Here is a 24376-nt window from a genome sequence, read left to right on the forward strand (position 1 = left end):
GGAACTGTTGCCCTTTTTATAGTGCTATATCACTGAAGCATGCCGTCGAAAACACCTCTATTCTTCTACATTGTCATTTGTGCAATCTGATTAAAATACAGATCCTTATTATCACTACGTTGGATAAGAGGATCTGAGAACATCCCATTAGGGGTCACGTCAAGACGACCTTTTGAAATGGCCAATCAAATTGGCACTGCCAGAATCTTGACTGGGGACGAAATAGTTTGAAAAAGCTGTCCAAATTATTTTCGTGTATGTAATCATCTCGCCCCAAGTGCACAACAAAGCTAATTGTATATGTATACTGGGTCGAAAAGACGTTTTCAATTGATGTTGTAAGGTGTAGAAAACCGAATTTGCTCTGAAACACACGTGGTATAAAGGTCATCTGGACGTGACCCCTTATGGGATATTATTGTCAGATCCTCTATTGAACGGAGTGGTTAGTAATTTCACGGAACATCGATTATCCACATGTTCGTCCAATATTATGTGGGCCAATTCGACCCAAACGATTTGGTCATTTCGGCACATTTCTTAACCCTAGTGGTGCTGAATATTGTTCTGTATAGAGATACCCCCAGTGCTGAAACAATCTGATTGAAATACAGATCCTTATAACCACTTAGTTCAATATAGGATCTGACAATATCCCATACGGGGTCACGTCCGGATGACCTTTTACCACGTGTAATCCAGATCAAATACATTTTCTACACATTTCTACGTCAATTGTTAACGCCATTTCGTCCCAGTTAGCATATTCATTTAGCAATATAGGTCACTTTGAGCGAGATGACTACTTACACGAAAATAATTCGGACTTACACGAAAATAATTCGGACAGCTTTTTCAAACTAGTTCGTCCCCAGTCAAGATTCTGGCAGTGCCAATTTGATTGGCCATTTCCAAAGGTCATCCTGACGTGAACCCTAATGGGATGTTGTCAGATCCTCGTATCATACGTAGTGATAATAAGTATCTGTATTTTAATCAGATTGGTGCTGAAATTGTTTAATTTTTTTCAAAAATCAATATTTTTTATGTTTAATTGTCCTAAGGAATGTGATGCAAGTCCTAAATGTTATTTTATGATCGACATTTGCATAAAATTAATATTTCCATACAATTAGTAAGCAGTATGTGTTATGGTTACTCTCAAATTGTGTGTCATAATTTCCATATATAAAACTGTCTTAGTTTTCAACATAATTTGCAAACATTCTGAATTTGAATGATTATTATATCCATTGGTTAAAAGAGTGAAATGTAGATATAGTGATGTATTGGACAGTTTATCTTAGTATTCAGGCCAAGTTCCCAGCATATATAATGGAGTAGGGGAGATAACTCTGTATGCTGAAAGTAATCTTCGTATCCTAGAGGTTCCACAACTCCGTAAAAACAATATGTAACAAAATCCCAGGACTTTAAGTCTAATTAATCAATTGTGCAATATAATTTAAAGAAATGGTGAAACCTATCTACACTGATGAAACTGATGAAAAGCAGATTTTTGGCGTTTATAGGCCAAGATGTAATCTGACTTAGTGTGGTACAACTGAAAACATGGCTCGATACACATTGGAAGATGGCACTGATAGCTAGGAAGTTTCACGCCCCGTTCTTTTTGGGAGAGTGATGCCTGTATTTGAAAATCTGAATATGTCTGCTTCACCTGGTCCACACACAACACACCGTCTTCGTCCATGATTTCTCTTACTTGTTGATGGCAAATGAGTTATAAAATGTCCCCCTTATAACCTCTGGAGGTTCTCTACTGACTTGGCCTTTCTTCCTTTCTGGATATTACTTCATACCTGTTTTTAACTCGATGTTATTCAAGTAAAAAAATGTATGTTATTAATATATTCAGCAAAAGCTACTGTATTGTGTACCATTATGTAATGTTTTGAATATATAATTAAAAATGAAAATAAATGTTCTTGAACAGTGAAAGTGCTGTACATCTTTGAACTGAATACAACAAGATAATGATACAATTCATCAGTTTACCTTCATGTGTTGTAGTCAGGAGACAGACATCCTACTTATCTGCATATTTCATAGCAACTAATGTGCCATTGTTGACAACAAATATTTCCCCATTAGCAGGCTTTGATGATTTCAAACTAAATTCCACGACGGTTACTTCTCACGGTTCCAAAGGCAAGTGTTGCATTTAGATACAAGTTATAAAACAAGTGAGGGGAACTGAAGTAATTATCCATATACAGATGGTATCCTTGGTTCAAATAGGGACCGATGAGGCGCATCACCAAGTCGTACGTAATTCTGAACGAACTTTGTGGAGCCAGTTGTCCTTCCCGTCTAGACATCTTTTTAGACATTTTTAAAGACATCTTTATAGGGTTTTCTGATTTTTGCAACGGTGAATAACCTTCCTGGCCACGATGAGGGGCTTCAGAGTTGTCTGTCTTGTTTGTTTGTTTGATTAATTAACGTCCTATTAACAGCTATGGTCATGTGAGGACGGCCTCCATGTATGCGATGTGTTGCGAGTATGTTTTGTGAGATGCGTGTTTTGGGAGACTATGGTATATTCATGTTGTGCCTTCTTGTATAGTGGAACTGTTGTTTCTGTCAGATGCAAGAAAGACATTATAGCTAGAAATCTGTCTCTCGGCATTACTTTACCAAAAAATGGTGTACTAATCACAGCATCAGTTGACCAGTAATCATGTAGGCTGGCTTGTTTAACAAGTCCCATTGCTATAGTCATGCCTAAGAACACTTTCATTTCTGCAACTGACACTGGAGTCCATTTTCTGAGTCTTGAATGCAGTGAAAGATTTGGGTGATTTTGTAAATATTGTGTAGCATACCTATTTGTCTCTGTTACAATATCTTCAACAACATCAGGACTGACAATACTTTCAAAATATTTCAAATAACTGAAGTCAGTTTGATCATGGTTTTGTAAATGCAATGCATCCTGAATTCCAGCATTTCCAGTAAAAGTGAAAGTAGATGGAATGTTGGACCCTTGATGCCAACTTTCTTCCGAAAACAATGTCATGATCATCTGTTTCTGATTCACAATCATCATCGATCTATTAGACCGGGGACATTTGACCAGTTTTTCACACAAAGGGAATTTCCAGTAGGGGATTCCCATGTTACCGAATATAGACTAGCAGTCTGATAGGGCCGGTGTGATATGCATCGTGTTCTGTAATCACAAAAAGTAGTCTATCCAAATCAAATAGATTTGATAATTACTTACTTGCCAAGAAAAATACTCATGTCTGTCCAAAAATGACCCAATCAGTCAGTGTTTGCCAGAGCACCTGTCAGATAAACATGGGCTTCGGAGTTTTTTACCGCGCATAAAGAGTTGCATTTCCGGTGACGTAATGTCACACTAAAAATATCTAATATCCTGCCGAATCTGTGCTTTCCAGTAAGTTCTTGTTTGTTGCAGCCAAACGACTCGGAGTTTGATTTTCGTTTTTGCAATACAAGGAAATAAAAATGCTAACGTTTTAACTTGTATCAATTGCATTTTCATATCTGTTTTATTCCACACAAAAAATATCGATCACAAATGGGGATTGCCATTTTTTTCTGAGGAACGTCAAATGGCGGGTTTAGCACTCGACCAGTAGAACGCCAAATGGCGGGAATAGCACCACTAGGGTTAAGTCACTTTACTCTCGTAGGCTTGTCTCACGAGCTGTCTGATCTAGCTGGTGATATTTATTAAAGAAGAGTTTAACGTACCGTCACATAATCGTTTCTGGGTACTCTTGTATAGTAGAAAGTCAGCAAAAAACACTGAAGACTGCCCTTTGGGGAGACTGCACTAACGTCCTCTTCTCTGGAGTAACCACTACAGACCACAGGCCGAAGCTGCCAACTCTATGGGCTTTTATAAAATGGTAGTTTCTGCTCCTGCTTAGCGCCCGACATACAACGAGTGGGACGAAGAGTTGGCATGGCCCGTTGTCAGTATAATGTGACTTGGTGGGGTGTTAGGCATCTTTGGCGGCATGCTTCAATTATATAACACTATATAAAGGTCACGAATTCTACTATACAAAAGTGAATTTAAACCCATCAAGTGGCTGGTTATCTAGATGGAAGACTCGTTTTAATATAGCATTCAAATACCTCCATGGAGAGAAGAAAGGCTATGACTATAGCAACTGGCGACCAACGTACTGCCCCAACTACTAGACAGCTAACAACCTGCCGACATCTACAGCATAGACGAGACAGGGCATTACCCGATGGTACCCTAGAAGCGAAGTCTGGCAATGTGTCAGGTAGTAAGAAGGCCAAGGACAGGATCACTGCCCTAGTTGCCACCAATATGGACGGTTCCAACAAACCCAAGCTAATTATTGGTAAGAGTTTACGACCATGCTGCCTTTGGGGAAAGACTGTCAGTGTTCCCGATCACGCAGAATTCTGTGTGATTCAAGCATAGTGAACACCTTTGCATATATATATATATATAACATTTTCCATGTAAGCGTGCATGCACGCACAAGTTTCGCCTGTATATTTAGCGGTTTTCTACGATGTTTTCAGTCGATCATATTACTTAACAAAAACAAAGTGTAGGTCAAAATGTAATTGCTATACTAGCCGTCAATTACTAAGTGGAAGTCTCTTCTGTTTACAACGACATCAGCGCACCTAGCGGGAAATTATCGTTACCGCCTTTTGATAAAACCCGAGACCATTCACTCGACTTTCGGTATTCTCTGGCCCATACCCAACATACATATATACAATCACAATCCTGAGTGACAGCAAAAAGCAGCCCCTGTGAGGAAGGCTCTGGGTTCTGTCCCCTGGCTGAGACACACCAAAGTCTATAAAAGTGGTAGTTTCTGCTCCTGCTTAGCGCACAGCAAACAGGGAGTGGGACGACTGGTTCGCCCGTTGTCAGTATAATGTGATCGGTTGGGGTGTGTTGCTTGGTGTCTTCGGCGGCATGCTTCAGTGATATAGCACTATAAAAAGGGCAATAGTTCCACTATACAAGAAGACATAACATGAATTTACCGCAGTCTCCCAAAACATGCACCTCGCACAACATACAGGCAACACACCACATACATGGGAGGCCGTCCTTACATGACCATAGCTGTTAATAGGACGTTAATTAATCAAACAAACAAACAAACAAAAAGCAGCAGATGATATTTGGATATCTGTCGTCAGCTACGAAACGGACTAGCGATGAAAAAGTTGAAAGGTAAGACAAAACACCCCCCCCCTTCTTCAGTCCAAGATGATGTTGGCCCATCGGTACCCAAAAGGAAGAAAAACTTTCAGAAAAGTTGGCTAAATGAATTCTCGTGGCTACGTTGCGATGATGAATCTAAGAGCATGTATTGTTCAACGTGCCAATCGTCGCTTAAATTAGGTCGCGAATCAAAGGCCCCATTTATAATTGGCTGTAAAAACTTTCAAAGATCTGCTCTTATAAGACATCAGAATACCAAAGACCATCTCATTTTATGTCTGCTGCAAAATCTATTGTCTCACATTGTTAGAGGCTCAGCTGAAAACAGCTCTCTGGATGGCAGCAGAGAATATAGCTGACATGAAATTCCTTAGCCTCGTGGACTTGCAGGTATTAATAAATATACTAGAAAATATTTTGAAAACAATTAATTTTCCTGTTAATTATTGATGGCTTGTGTGTACAGTGTTTTTCTCAATTTTAATTATTTCAAATTTAATTTTGATTTTTTATATTTGTTAATTTTAATAAAGGTATTTGTACATTAACATATATTTTTTTATCAAATAAACGTTTACAATCTGTGTTTTAATCCTTACTTGCCTTTTCTTACCCTGATCTTTTATCCTGATATTAATGCCTGACTTTAACAAGGATGGAAGATACTGCTGCTGGTGAACAACTGCGCTACCCACCTCTCGACACTTGCCAACTCATTTACCCACATCAAACTCACCTTTCTGTCCCCGAACACCACTTCTATCATTCAGCCATGTGACCAAGGAATCATTCGGAACCTCAAACTCCACTACCAACTTGATCGACAAGGAGACCTCCACCCCAATGACCCTGCATGGAATGTAAACGTCCCAGACGAAGTCACGAACTCTGTACAAAGGCGATTGTCTTCCCTTTAAAAGGACCCCAAAAAGGTTTTATCAAGTGGGTTGAGATATTGTGTGGTGTGTGGATGGATTGCAAAGAGCACAATGCCATTTTCCCTTGCAAGTTGTATCGGTCCAAGTGTTTCATGACTGCTATGACTGTCAAGAACGATTAATTGGAGTCTCTCTTTTCCACAAAACTTGAGGAACACCCAACGTAGCTTTTTCCTGTAATGTGTACAAATCAACTGCAAACATGCAATAAGATCGGTTGGATCAAGAGCATTTTCGTAGTCCTCCACTTGTCTCTCTGTTTCTCGTTGTTTAACTGACTTTGCAATTACCCCATTCCATCTAGTAATGGCCCTTTCCATGGCGTTCAAACTGCCAATATCATAGTTTTTCTCCAAACGGATGAAATTCAAAAAAATTCCTGAATGACGAAAGATAGCTCTTAACCGCCCCTGGCTGATGTTCATTCTGACAATGGTTCAGTCATGAACCCCTAACCAATTTTGGATCTAGAAAGGACTCAATACTGAAGGATGGGTCAATCTTGTCCAATAACTTTTAACTTTGTGCACATGTTGTTTTGCCACATCGTCTTTCGTTTGTTGTTTTCTGGCCTCTCTAGCCACTTCAAATATTCATCCATAATATTAGAAAGGTTTTAGCTGGGTTGTGGATAGAAACTGTCCTTAGATTCCGATTTGGTTTTCTTATGAAGCACCATAAGATGTTCTAACCTCAAAACCATCCTTGGACAATCTGGCTCTGGACATGCAGTGTATGTTCAATTAACTCGATTTGCCTTAGATTGCTTAGTTTCATTGATAATGTCGTAGCAGGAAAGGTCGTGCACAGTTCTCAGGTGTCGCGGTAGCCCTTACAGACTTTTCAGTTAGGCCTTTTACAATGACAACTTTTTCTCCAGTCCTCATTCTGATTAAAATAGATATCTGACAATATCCCGTAGGGATGACCTTTATACCACGTGGTCATATGAGATACATTTTCTACACCTTGTCACGTCCAGTGTAAACGATAGTTCGTCACAGAATACAGATACTATTAGCTTTATTGCACTCTTTGGGCGAGATGACTACGATAACGAAAATAATTCTGATAGTTTTTCGAACTATTTCGTCCCTGAAATTCACTGACAAAATTTTGCAAGTAGAATTTCCAAAGGTCACCTGCACATGACCCCTAATGGGATTTTCTCAGATCCTCTTATCAAACGTAGTGATAATAAGGATTTGTATTTTAATCAGAGTGCTCCAGTCCTAGAAACGTGAGCATTTTACTTAAATCATCAAAGTATTTCCAAGTGACTTCGGTATTACGTTTGTACGGTATATACGCCGATTCCGGGATACAAGGAACTCTTCTAGGTAGGAGGTAAAAACGTTGATTTGGTCATGTGACCGCGAAAAATTTATGGCACATTTTTAGCTCACCTGGCCCGAATGGAAGGGCCGGTGAGCTTATGTCATGGCGCGGCGTCCGTCGTCCGTCCGTCCGTCAACATTTCCTTTAAATCGCTACTAGTCATAGAGTTCTGCTCTGATCCCCCGGGGGCAGGAGGGGCGGGGCCCAATAGGGGAAATAGAGGTAAATCCTTTAAATCGCTACTTGTCCTAGAGTTCTGCATGGAATGTAACCAAATTTGGCCACAAACATCCTTGGGGGAGGGGGGACAGAACTTGTGTAAATTTTGGCTCTGACCCCCGGGGGCAGGAGGGGCGGGGCCCAATAGGGGAAATAGAGGTAAATCCTTTAAATCGCTACTTGTCCTAGAGTTCTGCATTGAATGTAACCAAATTTGGCCACAAACATCCTTGGGGGAGGGGGAACAGAATTTGTATAAATTTTGGCTCTGACCCCCCGGGGGCATGAGGGGCGGGGCCCAATAGGGGAAATAGAGGTAAATTCTTTAAATCGCTACTTGTCCTAGAGTTCTGCATTGATTGTAACCAAAATTAACCACAAACATCCTTGGGAGAGGGGGAACAGAATTTGTATAAATTTTGGCTCTGACCCCCCGGGGCAGGAGGGGCGGGGCCTTATAGGGGAAATAGAGGTAAATTCTTTAAATCGCTACTTGTTCTAGAGTTCTGCATGGATTGTAACCAAATTTGGCAATACACATCCTTGGGGGTAGGAGAACAGAACTTGTATAAATTTTGGCTCTGATCCCCCAGGGGCAGGAGGGGCGGGGCCTAATAGGGGAAATAGAGGTAAATCCTTGGCCTTGGCCACAAACATCCTTTTTGGAAGCGGAACAGAACTTGTATAAATTTTGGCTCTGACCCCCTGGGGGGTGGGGCCCAATAGGGGAAATAGAGGTAAATCCTTTAAATTGCTACTAGTCATAGAGTTCTGCATGGAATGTAACCAAATTTGGCCAGAAATATCCTTGGGAGAATAAGAACTTGAGTTTGTATAAATTTTGGCACTGGTCCCGGGGGGCAGGAGGGGCGGGGCCCAATAGGGGAATTATAGGAAAATCCTATAAATCGATACTTGTCCTAGAGTTCTTCATGGATTGTAACCAAATTTGGCCACAAACATCCTTGGGGGAAGGGGAACAGAACTTGTATAAATTTTGGCTCTGATCCCCCGGGGGCAGGAGGGGCGGGACCCAATAGGGGAAATAGAGGTAAATCCTTTAAATCGCTACTAGTCATCGAGTTCTGCACGTATTGTAACCAAATTTGGCCACAAACATCCTTGGGGGAAGGGAAAGAGAACTTGTATTAATTTTGGCTCTGATCCCCCGGGGCCAGGAGGGGCGAGGCCCAATAGGGGAAATAGAGGTAAATCCTATAAATCGCTACTTGTCCTAGAGTTTTGCTTGGATTGTGACCAAATTTGGCCATAAACATCCTTGGGGGAAGGAGAACAGCACTTTGGCTCTGACCCCCTGGGGGCAGGAGGGGTGGGGCCCAATAGGGGATTTAGAGGTAAATATTAAAATTCCTTTACAAAAGAAACAATGAACCTGTATTCAGAACATTACTTGGCATTTCAAACCAGGTGAGCGATACAGGCCCTCTGGGCCTCTTGTTATTCATACTTATAGGCAGAGAATACCAATGTCCGAGTAAAGGTCATTGTCGGTAATACTTGTTTGATAACGGAACTAAGATAAATTGCTATGATTTGTGTTTATTATTTGTTGATTTTTGGAAAAAAATAACGAGGTAAGCTATGAAATATTTGTGAGTGAGACGTCAGATATCATTGATTTCCAACTGCTATGCGACAGCTCCATTTGATGCTGTAAAATACATGTCATTTCCTTCCTAAGTCAAGATGATTTAGGAACATTTGTCCTTCACCCAAACATGTTACATGTACAATATCAGGTCTCTAGTCCTCTTAGTTATTCACAAGAAGTCGTTTAAAGATTTTAGTCTATTTGACTCATGTGACCATGAAGCTAGTCCAAGGTCATTTATTTGAACAAACTCGGTAGTCGTTTAAGCTATCATTCTACAGTCCCAATATCAGATTCCTATGCCTCTTAATTATTCACAATAGGTCGTTTATAGGTTTTAGCCTATTTGTCCCTTGTAACCTTAAATGAACTTGGTAGTCTTTCATGCCAGCATACTACAGGCCTTATATCAGGTATCTAGGTATCTTAGTTATTCACAAGAAATCGTTAGAAGATTTAGCCTTTTTGAATTCTGTGACCTTGAATGAAGGTCAAGGTAACTCATTTCCGCAAACTTGGTGGTCCATCATTCCAGCATTCTACATGCCTAATATCAGTTTCTTGGGCCTTTCGGATATTGAGAAGAATTCGTTTCAATGAAAAGTTTATACGAATGACGAAATGCGAACAGCGCATGACAATGGACAAAGCATAGTGACTATAGGTCATCCTGACCCTTCGGGTAAGATGACCTTATGACATTAAAATGAACTAACGATGAAAACGCGGTCCTGCAGGTAGGGTGTTAAAATTGTACTTACTGCCTCTTGTGCAAAATCATAAAAGACGACTAAATTTAGGATCGTATCATAGCATCTCGTCTTCCTAACTTAAATTATTTATACTTCCTAACGTCTTCCTTGACACCGCCTCACGTTTGGCCTTCGGTTGAGAGCTCGCTCCTGTGAGGTAGGCTCTGGGTTCTGTCACCTGGCCGAGACACACGTTACACCCTGCTTAGCGCTCAGCATTAAGGGAGTAGGACGACTGGTTCGCCTGTTGTCAGTATACTGTGACTGGGTGGGAATGTGTTGCTTATACCCCTGCAAGGATTTCTAGAACTGCTCCAGAACGGTTCTGAAAGAGTTCTAGAACTATTCTAGAATTATTCTAAAGGAATAATACATTTTTTCTACAACGTTAAATGAGACTTTTCTAGAACAATTCTTGAGCTATTCTTGAATTGAAAACTGGAGGAGTTCTAGGACAGTTCTAGAACTGTTCTAGTATTATTCTAAAGGAATTCTACAATCGTCCTACAACGTTTTCTAGAACGATGCTCTAGAACTGTTCTAGAACAGTGTACTAGAATTGTTCTAGAACAGTGTTTTAGAAATTGTTCTAGAGTAATGCTCTAGAGTAATGTTCTAGAACAATTCTAGAAATATTTTGGAATTGAAAACTGGAGCAGGTCTCATTTAGCATTGTAGAACCGTTCTGGAACAGTTGTAGAACAGTTCAAGAACTTTTTAAAGCGTTTCATTAGATAATCTAGAAAGCATGCACTTTCATGAAGGATGTTGGATGAGAAAAAGCATGAGTTTATGATGATAACTTTAAGGTTTGGTTGAAATACGCAACTCATCATCACATTCTACTCTTGCAGTAATTTACACTATTTGACAGTGTACTCTCAGTACTTTGATATTTGTGTTCTTCGGGTAATGCACTGGATTTTGCCCTCTCATGTAGAGATAAATTGATATCAGGTGTTTGAATGAGCCATGGTGGTACATCCGATATGGTGTACTCGTCAATGGTGTCGAAATTTATATTTAGTTCCTGCAAAAACTCTGAAATTCTGATGCCAAATGTTGGTATGAGCTTTTGATTTTGTCTGAATATGTCCTGGTGTTGTGGATTAAATACAAGATTGAATGCGGGGTTTTTGGGATTGGATATCAGTTGAGCAGCATATTGTAAGGATAATTTCTTTCGTCGATCGTCTAGAGATGGCTCATTAGCTTCCACATGGAGACTCTTCACAGGTGTTGTTCGAAAAGCTCCAAGTGCCAGACGCAGTCCCTGATTCTGTATAGGGTCAAGCATCTGTAGATAGGAGCTGCGAGCCGATCCATAGACAATAGAGCCGTAGTCAAGTTTTGATCTAATAAGTGCCCGATAGATACGTAGAAGCATTTCACGGTCTGCACCCCAATCAGAATGGGAAAGAACTTGTAGAATGTTCAGCGCCTTCGAGCACTTATCCTTCAGATGTTTGATATGTGGAACAAAGGCGCAGAGCCGCAGAGAGGAAGTTGTTCTCTCTCGGCTCCGAACTGGACACACATATTTTACCCATTCCTATCTATTGAGAGGGGAGGATCCTCCCACATGCCATGCATGTGATTCTCCTCTCTCAGTGGAGCATATTTTAGTGCACTGTATTGATTTTAAGCACATACGAGATAAGCAATACGATGTCTCCGACATGTACTCTTTGTTTCATGCCGTGAGACATAATCGTATTTTTAATTATCTCAAAGAAATCGGTATTTTAGATAAAATATGAACGTTTTTCTCATCATATCATCGTATCAACTCAACATTTCATCGTTTCATCAACATTTTGCACGAGTTTTCTCGTGTGTTTTAGCCCAAACTATTTTATCCCATGCAAACCTTTTTTATCAAATACACGTTTACAATCTGTGTTTTAATCCTTACTTGTTTTTTTTTACCCTGATCTTTTATCCTGATAATAACGCTTGACTTGTAGTTTGGCCCTAAATGACCTTAGTTGTCGATGGGCCGTAAAACTCAAACGGCACTGATAGCTAGGAAGTTTCACGCCCCGTTCTTTTTGGGAGAGTGATGCCTGGATTTGAAAATCTGAATATGTCTGCTTCACCTGGTCCACACACAACACACTGTCTTCGTCTATGACTTCTCTTACTTGTTGATTATAGCTAGAAATCTGTCTCTCTGCATTACTTTACCAAAAAATGGTGTACTAATCACTGCGTCAGTTGACCAGTAATCATGTAGGCTGGCTTGTTTAACAAGTCCCATAGCTATGGTCATGCCTAAGAACACTTTAATTTCTGCAACTGACACTGGAGTCCATTTTCTGAGTCTTGAATGCAGTGAAAGATTTGGATGATTTTGGAAATATTGTGTAGCACACCTATTTGTCTGTTAAATATCTTCAACAACATAAGGACTGACAATACTTTCAAAATATTTCAAATAACTGAAGTCAGTTAGGTCATGGTTTTGTAAATACAATGCATCCTGAATTCCAGCATTACCAGTAAAAGTGAAAGTAGATGCAATGTTGGACCCTTGATGCCAAATTTCTTCCGAAAAAAACGTCATGATAATCTGGTTCTGATTCACAATCATCGTCGATCTATTAGACCGGGGACATTTGACCAGTTTTTCACACAAAGGGTATTTCCAGTAGGGGATTCCCATGTTACCGAATATAGACTAGCAGTCTGATAGGGCCGGTGTGATACGCATCGTGTTCTGTAATCACAAAAAGTAGTCAATCCAAATCAAATATATTTGATAATTACTTACTTGCCAAGAAAAATACTCATGTCTGTCCAAAAATGACCCAATCAGTCAGTGTTTGCCAGAGCACCTGTCAGATAAACATGGGCTTCGGAGTTTTTTACCGCGCATAAAGAGTTGCATTTCCGGTGACGTAATGTCACACTAAAAATATCTAATATCCTGCCGAATCTGTGCTTTCCAGTAAGTTCTTGTTTGTTGCAGCCAAACGACTCGGAGTTTGATTTTCGTTTTTGCAATACAAAGAAATAAAAATGCTAACGTTTTAACTTGTATCAATTGCATTTTCATATCTGTTTTATTCCACACAAAAAATATTGATCACAAATGGGGATTGCCATTTTTAGCTCACCTGGCCCGAAGGGCCGGTGAGCTTATGTCATGGCGCGGCGTCCGTCGTCCGTCGTCCGTCGTCCGTCGTCCGTCCGTCCGTCCGTCCGTCAACATTTCCTATAAATCGCTACTTGTCCTAGAGTTCTGCATGGATTGTAACCAAATTTGGCCACAAACATCCTTGGGGGAGGGGGAACAGAACTTGTATAAATTTTGGCTCTGACCCCCCCGGGGGCAGGAGGGGCGGGGCCCAATAGGGGAAATAGAGGTAAATCCTTTAAATCGCTACTAGTCATAGAGTTCTGCATGGATTGGAACCAAATTTGGCCACAAACATCCTTGGGGGAAGGAGAACAGAACTTGTATAAATTATGGCTCTGGCCCCCCGGGGGCAGGAGGGGCAGGGCCCAATAGGGGAAATAGAGGTAAATCCTTTAAATCGCTACTAGTCATAGCGTTCTGAATGAAATGTAACCAAATTTGGCCACAAACATCCTTGGGGGAAGGGGAACAGAACTTGTATAAATTTTGGCTCTGACCCCCCGGGGGCAGGAGGGGCGGGGCCCAATAGGGGAAATAGAGGTAAATCTTTTAAATCGCTACTTGTCCTAGAGTTTGGCATGGATTGTAACCAAAATAAGCCAAAAACATCCTTGGGGGAAGGGGAACAGAGCTTGTATAAATTTTGGCTCTGATCCCCCAGGGGCAGGAGGGGCGGGGCCCAATAGAGGAAATAGAGGTAAATCCTTTAAATCGCTACTAGTCATAGAGTTCTGCATGGATTGGAACCAAATTTGGCCACAAACATCCTTGGGGGAAGGGGAACAGAACTTGTATAAATTTTGGCCCTGATCCTATAAATTTTGGCTCTGATCCCCCGGGGGCAGGAGGGGCGGGGCCCAATAGGGGAAATAGAGGTAAATCCTTTAAATCGCTACTTGTCCTAGAGTTTGGCATGGAATGTAACCAAAATCAGCCACAAACATCCTTGGGGGAAGGGGAACAGTACTTGTATAAATTTTGGCTCTGATCACCCAGGGGCAGGAGGGGCGGGGCCCAATAGGGGAAATAGAGGTAAATCCTTTAAATCGCTACTTGTCATAGAGTTGTGAATGGAATGTACCCAAATTTGGCCACAAACATCCTTGGAGGAAGGGGAACAGAACTTGTATAAATTTTGGCTCTGGCCCCCCCGGGGGCAGGAGGGGTGGGGCCCAATAGGGGAAATAGAAGTAAATCCTTTAAATCGCTACTAGTCATAGAGTTCTGAATGAAATGTAACCAAATTTGGCCACAAACATCCTTGGGGGAAGGGGAACAGAACTTGTATAAATTTTGGCTCTGACCCCCCGGGGGCAGGAGGGGCGGGGCCCAATAGGGGAAATAGAGGTAAATCCTTTAAATCGCTACTTGTCCTAGAGTTTGGCATGGATTGTAACCAAAATAAGCCACAAACATCCTTGGGGGAAGGGGAACAGAGCTTGTATAAATTTTGGCTTTGATCCCCCAGGGGCAGGAGGGGCGGGGCCCAATAGAGGAAATAGAGGTAAATCCTTTAAATCGCTACTAGTCATAGAGTTCTGCATGGATTGGAACCAAATTTGGCCACAAACATCCTTGGGGGAAGGGGAACAGAACTTGTATAAATTTTGGCTCTGACCCCCCGGGGGCAGGAGGGGCGGGGCCCAATAGGGGAAATAGAGGTAAATCCTTTAAATCGCTACTTGTCCTAGAGTTTGGCATGGATTGTAACCAAAATAAGCCACAAACATCCTTGGGGGAAGGGGAACAGAACTTGTATAAATTTTGGCTCTGATCCCCCAGGGGCAGGAGGGGTGGGGCCCAATAGGGGAAATAGAGGTAAATCCTTTAAATCGCTACTAGTCATAGCGTTCTGAATGAAATGTAACCAAATTTGGCCACAAACATCCTTGGGGGAAGGGGAACAGAACTTGTATAAATTTTGGCTCTGACCCCCCGGGGGCAGGAGGGGCGGGGCCCAATAGGGGAAATAGAGGTAAATCCTTTAAATCCTACTAGTCATAGAGTTCTGCAGGGATTGGAACCAAATTTGGCCACAAACATCCTTGGGGGAAGGGGAACAGAACTTGTATAAATTTTGGCTCTGATCCCCCGGGGGCTGGAGGGGCAGGGCCCAATAGGGGAAATAGAGGTAAATCCTTTAAATCGCTACTAGTCATAGAGTTCTGAATGAATTGTAACCAAATTTGGCCACAAACATCCTTGGGGGAAGGGGAACAGAACTTGTATAAATTTTGGCTCTGACCCCCCCGGGGACAGGAGTGGCGGGGCCCAATAGGGGAAATAGAGGTAAATCCTTTAAATCGCTACTTGTCCTAGAGTTTGGCATGGATTGTAACCAAAATCAGCCACAAACATCCTTGGGGGGAAGGGGAACAGTACTTGTATAAATTTTGGCTCTGATCACCCAGGGGCAGGAGGAGCGGGGCCCAATAGGGGAAATAGAGGTAAATCCTTTAAATCGCTACTTGTCATAGAGTTGTGAATGGAATGTACCCAAATTTGGCCACAAACATCCTTGGAGGAAGGGGAACAGAACTTGTATAAATTTTGGCTCTGGCCCCCCCCCGGGGGCAGGAGGGGTGGGGCCCAATAGGGGAAATAGAAGTAAATCCTTTAAATCGCTACTAGTCATAGAGTTCTGAATGAAATGTAACCAAATTTGGCCACAAACATCCTTGGGGGAAGGGGAACAGAACTTGTATAAATTTTGGCTCTGACCCCCCGGGGGCAGGAGGGGCGGGGCCCAATAGGGGAAATAGAGGTAAATCCTTTAAATTGCTACTAGTCATAGAGTTCTGCAGGGATTGGAACCAAATTTGGCCACAAACATCCTTGGGGGAAGGGAAAGAGAACTTGTATTAATTTTGGCTCTGATCCCCCGGGGCCAGGAGGGGCGAGGCCCAATAGGGGAAATAGAGGTAAATCCTATAAATCGCTACTTGTCCTAGAGTTTTGCTTGGATTGTGACCAAATTTGGCCATAAACATCCTTGGGGGAAGGAGAACAGCACTTTGGCTCTGACCCCCTGGGGGCAGGAGGGGTGGGGCCCAATAGGGGATTTAGAGGTAAATATTAAAATTCCTTTACAAAAGAAACAATGAACCTGTATTCAGAACATTACTTGGCATTTCAAACCAGGTGAGCGATACAGGCCCTCTGGGCCTCTTGTTATTCGTACTGATAGGCAGAGAATACCAATGTCCGAGTAAAGGTCATTGTCGGTAATACTTGTTTGATAACGGAACTAAGTTAAATTGCTATGATTTGTGTTTATTATTTGTTGATTTTTGGAAAAAAAATAACGAGGTAAGCTATGAAATATTTGTGAGTGAGAGACGTCCGATATCGTTGATTTCCAACTGCTATGCGACAGCTCCATTTGATGCTGTAAAATACATGTCATTTCCTTCCTAAGTCAAGATAATTTAGGAACATTTGTCCTTCACCCAAACATGTTACATGTACAATATCAGGTCTCTAGTCCTCTTAGTTATTCACAAGAAGTCGTTTAAAGATTTTAGTCTATTTGACTCATGTGACCATGAAGCTAGTCCAAGGTCATTTATTTGAACAAACTCGGTAGTCGTTTAAGCTATCATTCTACAGTCCCAATATCAGATTCCTATGCCTCTTAATTATTCAACAATAGGTCGTTTATAGGTTTTAGCCTATTTGTCCCTTGTAACCTTAAATGAACTTGGTAGTCTTTCATGCCAGCATACTACAGGCCTTATATCAGGTATCTAGGTATCTTAGTTATTCACAAGAAATCGTTTAAAGATTTAGCCTTTTTGAATTCTGTGACCTTGAATGAAGGTCAAGGTAATTCATTTCCGCAAACTTGGTGGTCCATCATTCCAGCATTCTTCATGCCTAATATCAGTTTCTTGGGGCTTTCGGATATTGAGAAGAATTCGTTTCAATGAAAAGTTTATACGAATGACGAAATGCGAACAGCGCATGACAATGGACAAAGCATAGTGACTATAGGTCATCCTGACCCTTCGGGTAAGATGACCTTATGACATTAAAATGAACTAACGATGAAAACACGGTCCTGCAGGTAGGGCGTTAAAATTGTACTTACTGCCTCTTGTGCAAAATCGTAAAAGACGACTAAATTTAGGATCGTATCATAGCATCTCGTCTTCCTAACTTAAATTATTTATACTTCCTAATGTCTTCCTTGACACCGCCTCACGTTTGGCCTTCGGTTGAGAGCTCGCTCCTGTGAGGTAGGCTCTGGGTTATGTCACCTGGCCGAGACACACGTTACACCCTGCTTAGCGCTCAGCATTAAGGGAGTAGGACGACTGGTTCGCCTGTTGTCAGTATACTGTGACTGGGTGGGAATGTGTTGCTTATATCCCTGCAAAGATTTCTAGAACTGCTCCAGAACGGTTCTGAAAGAGTTCTAGAACTATTCTAGAATTATTCTAAAGGAATAATAAAATCTTTCTACAAACGTTAAATGAGACTTTTCTAGAACAATGTTCTAGAACAATTCTTGAGCTATTCTTGAATTGAAAACTGGAGGAGTTCTAGGACAGTTCTAGAACTGTTCTAGAATTATTCTAAAGGAATTCTACAATCGTCCTACGTTTTCTAGAACGATGCTCTAGAACAGTGTACTAGAATTGTTCTAGAACAGTGTTTTAGAAATTGTTCTAGAGTAATGCTCTAGAGTAATGTTCTAGAACAATTCTTGAAATATTCTGCAATTGAAAACTGGAGCAGGTCTCATTTAACATTGTAGAACCGTTCTGGAACAGTTGTAGAACAGTTCAAGAACTTTTTAAAGCGTTTCATTAGATAATCTAGAAAGTATGCACTTTCATGAAGGATGTTGGATGAGAAAAAGCATGAGTTTATGATGATAACTTCAAGGTTTGGTTGAAATATGCAACTCATCATCACATTCTACTCTTGCAGTAATTTACACTATTTGACAGTGTACTCTCAGTACTTTGATATTATGGGGAAAAAACAGGGGGTAGACGAAATAAACCTAAAAAAAACGTAAAGAATATCCCAGTAAATTATAGGATAAAGAGATATATTACCTCACCAGAAGAGCAGATATCTCTGTCCATGTTAAAGAGAATTATCTGTCATCTCACAGCATCAAATTCAATTAGCTTAAATCTTTCAAAGTGTAATTCTAAATGAATGAATCTTTGCCTTGATTTTATACTTTTTTAAGCAATTTGGACAAAAAGTTAATTTAAACCTTTTGAATTTTTAGATCACCTGAGACATACTGACCTATTGTAATCGCCCTTTTTCTGTAAACAAGATATTTGTTTTACTTCTCCAAAACTGCTGAAGTTAATTCACTGACATTTTGCACAAACTTTCAAAGGCATAAGGCCAATCAAACTTGTGAACTAAGATGGTCCCCAATCCCCATATAGCCGGAAAGGTGGGACCAAAAGCAGTCAAAAGGGCTAAAATTCAAAATTCTTCTGTATTCACAGATTAAATGGAAACAAATGCACTTCAAAGATTAACAAGAGACCCATGGGCCTTAAAGGTCCTCTGACCCAAAATGAGTACCTAGGACCTTGGAATTCTTGAAAAGTAGCCGTTACAATTTTTTTTCACCTATTTGATGGCCCTGCAGGTAGGGCGTTAGAATTGTACCTGCTGCCCCTATTGCATGATCGTAAAAGGCGACTAAATTTAGGATCTTATCTTTTCTTTCTCCCTAAATTACTTTGTTCTTCCTACAATCTGATTAAAATACAGATCCTTATTATCACTACGTTTGATATGAGGATCTGACAACATTTCATTAGGGGTCACGTCAGGATGACCTTTGGAAATGGCCAATCAAATTGGCACTGCCAGAATCTTGACTTGGGACGAACTAGTTTGAAAAAGCTGTCCGAATTATTTTCGTGCACGTAGTCATCTCGCCCAAAGTGCATAAACAATGCTAAATGTACATGCTTACTGGGACGAAATAGCGTTATCAATTGACGTAGAAATGTGTAGAAAATGTATTTGATCTGGAGTACACGTGGTAAAAGGTCATCCGAACGTGACCTCATATGGGCTATTGTTAGATCCTGTATTGAACGGAGTGGTTATAAGGATCTGTATTTTAATCAGATTGTTCTTCCTAGAGTCTCCCTTGACACCACCTCACTTTTGGCCTTTGGTTGAGCGCTCGCCCCTGTGAGGAAGGCTCTGGGTTCTGTCCCCTGGCCGAGACACACCTACCGTATTTTCCCTAATGAGGGCGCCGGGCACGGGTAAATGGCCTAGGGGGGCGCCGTTATTTGAGACCATTTTTAGATGTTTTTTTCTGAAACAGACTATAGTCATCTTGCTTTTAGTTTCGTATTTTTCTGAAACTTACTATAGCCAAATTACGTTTTGAAGTCAAGTATGAGTATTGAAATTACATAATTATGAAGAAATGTTTGCACCAGAAGTATTAAACATTGGTTAAATATGTATGTTTCACGGAATTTTTGGCATTTTATGCTAGCCTGTTTGTTTACCATGCGTACACAAAATGGCGGACGGTGCTTTCGATCGCTACTTTCGTTTTGTGGCAGATGGGAAATACCGACAAGAGCACACAATTAAATGCTTAGAAATGATAACATGCCTGTTATTTAGTAACCTTTATCATAGACATACAGTAAGTATTCATAAAACCTGTATAGACATCGCTAAAATGTTGTTGCCAGTTAGTCTTCATCCATACACGTGTGTGGGGCATTCAAGTGACACATTTTGTTTTGAACATGGAATTCTCGCTGTTTCTATGTGTTGTTACATGAACGAATAACAGAAAGGAGAAACCAGCAGCTAAATTCAAAACACAATTTAATTATATATACAATAATTATACAGAGATGGTTTACGATATCTAAAGTAATTGGTGGTGGTACAAGACTAGTACGATGATTTAAAGTGTTACTTATCTGTATGCGAATGTCCTGGTATAATCCTTGATCCTTCCAGGTTTCAAATTAACAATAATCACAAATCCACAAGGAAAATTGAATGTCCACAGATGATTTGTAAAGTTCCAGGCAATATGAATAAATCCACACAAAGTGTTGTAATAATCCACAGATAAAGTCACAATAGCTCTCCCAATAGAATCTTATATGGCGCTGTACAATTCTTGATATGTCTTATTACAGGTCTCATTACAGTTCTGATTATCCTTGGGCAGCTGGAGTATATATAGCTAAACCGTAATTCAAGAATATTGGAGAACCTCCTACTTCTAGAAATATCTAACTAAACACAGTAAACAAGTAAACACACATAACTTTCTGGAAATAGATCATTCTAGATCTTTACTTAAAATCAACATGTTTACAAACATATTTTGTTTATACATATTTATATTCTAGAAAGTTCTATAACCTAAATCAATGATATGACCTTCATAGGATGTATTGATAAAAAAAAAACTATAGGAGTTATCTCCCTTATCTCATAACTACATGTATTTAGTGTCATACATAACACACCCCTCCTTAAAGAAAAGAAAGTTTTCTTGAAAAGGAAACTTTCTTCAAATATTAAGTCATATTTAAATCCTTGATAAAGCATCTGCTAGAATATTGTCTTTCCCTTTGATATGTTTGATGTCAAGATTGTATTCTTGCAAAGTCAAACTCCACCTGAGAATTCTTTGGTTTTTGTTTTTCATTTTCCCAATGAATGTCAAAGGGTTGTGGTCAGTGAAGACCAACACAGGCACAACTGTAGTGCAGAGATACACATCAAATTGGTTCAAGGCCAAAATCAACGCTAAACATTCTTTCTCAATGGTGGAATAATTTCTCTGGTGTTTGTCAAACTTTTTCGAGAAATAACAAATTGGATGGTCAATTTGTTCAGTACCTTCTTGCATCAAAACAGCACCAACACCTACATCACTGGCGTCAACAAACAGTTTAAACTGTTTATTAAAATCTGGAGCAGTCAGAACTGGTGAGTTTGATAGTATGGCTTTCAATTTCTCAAATGCAGACTTACATTCGTCTGACCAAACAAATTTCACATTTTTCTTTAACAAAGCAGTGAGTGGAGCTGCTATAACAGAGAAATTTTGACAAAATTTTCTGTAGTATCCAGCCATACCAAGAAATCTCATCAGCTCTCTCTTGCTTCCAGGAGATGGAAAATCTATAATTGATTCTACTTTGGCCTGAACAGGTTTAACCTGCCCCTGTCCTACAACATGGCCTAAAAAATTCAACAGTTGCATGACAAAATTCACATTTCAACAAGTTTACAGTCAATTTCATGGTAGTGAGTCTTTCGAAGAATTCACGAATCCCGCGTAGATGGTCTTCCCACGTGTCGTGGTAGTTGATGACGTCATCGATGTATCCATCACAGCCTTCCAGGTCTGATATCACGCTGTTAAGAAGACGTTGAAATGTTTGCCGGGGCATTCTTCATACCAAACGGCATAACTTTATACTGGTACAAACCTTGTGAGGTTACAAATGCCGACACTTCTTTAGCTCTTTCTGTTAATGGCACCTGCCAATACCCTTTCAACAGGTCAAACTTGCTTACGTACTTGGCTTTGCCAACTTTGTCAATACACGAGTCAATCCTTGGAATTGGATAAGAGTCTGTTTTACTGACAGAGTTTACTTTTCTGAAGTCAGTACAGAACCTGTATGTCTTGTCTGGCTTTGGTACCAGAACACATGGAGAGCTCCATTCACTTTTGCTTGGTTCAATAATATCATTGTCCAACATGTATTGAATTTCTTTCTTTAAGTGTTCTTCTTTCAAAGGATTGACACGGTAAGGATGTTGCTTGACAGGTGGCGCATCGCCTACATCCACGTCATGATAGATAGCATCTGTTTTGCCTGGTGTATCCGGAAACAAATGATTAAACTCAAGTATCAAATCTTTCAGTTCATTGCGTTCCTTTTCTGATAGATGACACAGTTTCTTGTCCAAGTTCGCGAGCACATCTGAATTCCGTAACTTAACACCACAGTCTAAACCTACATCTTGTACACCACCATCTAAGTCTAATTTACAAATATCAGCTGTACTTTCACTTTGTGATGGTACAGAGGCCAAAGTAGCAATAGGTTGAGAGGTCTTGCTCTCTTCTCTATCTACATATTTCTTAAGCATATTAACATGACATAATTGAGTTTTCTTGCGCCTCCCTGGAGTTTGTACAATGTAGTTAACATCATCAACCTTTTTCTCAACAATATAAGGTCCAAAGTATCTAGCTTGCAAAGGCTGACCCGGTATTGGTAATAGAGCCAAAATTTTGTCACCTGGATCAAAACTTCTTGCACGGGCATCTTTAGCAACACTACGCATACATGGGAGGCCGTCCTTACATGACCATAGCTGTTAATAGGACGTTAATAAAACAAACAAACAAACAAACAAACAAATCATACCATGTTTTCATTTTGGTTTTGAGTAAGGGCCAAATTTTCTTTTGCCAATTCACATGCCCTTGTCAACCTTTGCTTAAAGTTACACACATAATCTAAGAGATTCACTTTAGAATCTTCGTCCAAAATTTTGTCTTTCAAAATTTTCAAAGGACCACGTGCAGTATGTCCAAACACAAGTTCAAAGGGACTGAAGCCAAGAGATTCTTGTACAGATTCTCTAACGCCAAACAACAACATGTGTATACCTTCGTCCCAATCTCTTTTGTTTTCAAAACAATAAGATCTCATCATATTCTTCAATGTCTGATGAAAACGTTCTAAAGCACCCTGAGACTCTGGATGATAAGCACTAGACTTATACTGCTTGATCTGGAGCTGGTACATGACTTGTTGAAAAATACCAGACATGAAATTTGAACTTTGGTCCGATTGGACAGCTTTTGGAAGACCAACCAATGTAAAGAATTTAACCAAAGCCTTGACTATGTTAGGGGCCTTAATATTTCTGAGTGGAATGGCTTCAGGAAAGCGTGTGGAAGCACACATAATAGTTAAAAGATACTCATTCCCAGACTTAGTTTTGGGTAGAGGACCTACACAGTCTATAATGACTCTACTAAATGGTTCCTCAAATGCTGGAATGGGGTGCAAAGGTGCAACAGGGATTTTCTGATTAGGTTTCCCTACCACCTGACAAGTATGACAAGACCTACAAAAATCAGCCACATCCCGTTTCAACTTGGGCCAAAAGAAGTGATCTAAGATCCTGTTATAAGTCTTGGTCACACCTAGATGCCCTGCCATAGGTACGTCATGAGACAAACTTAGAATATCTTGCCTATACCTCGGTGGGACAACTATTTGATTGACAACCTTCCCAGTCTTCCTCGGGAGACACATCAGGGGGGCGCCACTTGCGCATCAACACACCTGACTGACGGAAGTAACAAACCGGGACTTTCTCAGCCTCTTCCTCACTCAAAGCCCGATTACACAATAAGGAGATTTCAGGATCTTTCTCCTGTTCTACTATAAGCTCCTCTCTAGACAAAGATGATTTACTCATCATGTCAGACAAAGAAGTACCCTTGTTTAGGAACAACTCTATCACTATCAAAGTCTACAGGATTGCTCAAAAGATCACACTTGCTCCCGACATCCTCTATATCATGAGCCAAGAAAGTGTCACCTAACCCTGGACTATAATGATCCTCAACTACTGCAACATCAGAAACCTTCTTACTCATTGAACGAGTTACAGCACAAGAAGGGAAAATACCAGGAAATTCCTGTTGAATAGACTCAGCATCATCTGTTTTATCAAGGATACTGGACACTAAGGGATCTACCCTAACTTTCTCTCCAGCCAAGTCATTGCCTAAAATGAGCGACACGCCCTCTATGGGAAGTTCCGGTCTAACACCAATGGTGACAGGCCCAGTAACCAAGTCTGACTTTAAATAAACACAATGGAGAGGCACATTAACAAAACCTAACTCTACACCTTGAAGCAAAACACTACTACCAGATGAGGTCTCCTCAGACAAAGGCACTACGCCATCTAATATCAAAGAATGAGAAGCCCCAGTATCTCGCAAAATCTTCACAGGTTTCAAGTTGGTAATATCACTAGTAAGTGAAACAAAACCTTCAGAAATGAAGGGAGAGTACTTCTCCAAGACACTATCAGACTCTGAGCTCTTAATCTCAACAGACACTTTAGAAT

General features: G+C 40.5%; 1 protein-coding gene across 1 annotated transcript; it reads right to left on the reverse strand.

The window, feature by feature from the left end:
* Positions 1 to 2135: 2135 nt before the first annotated feature.
* Positions 2136 to 3142, reverse strand: LOC138311503 (piggyBac transposable element-derived protein 4-like). The gene is made up of 2 exons (XM_069252827.1): positions 2597 to 3142; positions 2136 to 2441 (listed from the first exon to the last, which is right to left on the reverse strand). Exons 1-2 carry the CDS (start codon positions 3140 to 3142, stop codon positions 2136 to 2138), a joined length of 852 nt encoding a protein of 283 aa, XP_069108928.1.
* Positions 3143 to 24376: the final 21234 nt, after the last annotated feature.

This window comes from Argopecten irradians, unplaced genomic scaffold, assembly GCF_041381155.1.
Source record: "Argopecten irradians isolate NY unplaced genomic scaffold, Ai_NY scaffold_0035, whole genome shotgun sequence".
Lineage (NCBI taxonomy): Eukaryota > Metazoa > Mollusca > Bivalvia > Pectinida > Pectinidae > Argopecten > Argopecten irradians.

What these genes read in the sequence shown, in the direction of transcription:
- LOC138311503 (XM_069252827.1), bottom strand. Translation starts at nt 3,142, where the DNA reads ATGGGAATCCCCTACTGGAAATTCCCTTTGTGTGAAAAACTGGTCAAA. An exon ending in TGCATCTGACAGAAACAACA is followed by an intron (nt 2,442 to 2,596) that starts GTTCCACTATAC and finishes CAAACAAACAAG; the next exon opens with ACAGACAACTCTGAAGCCCC.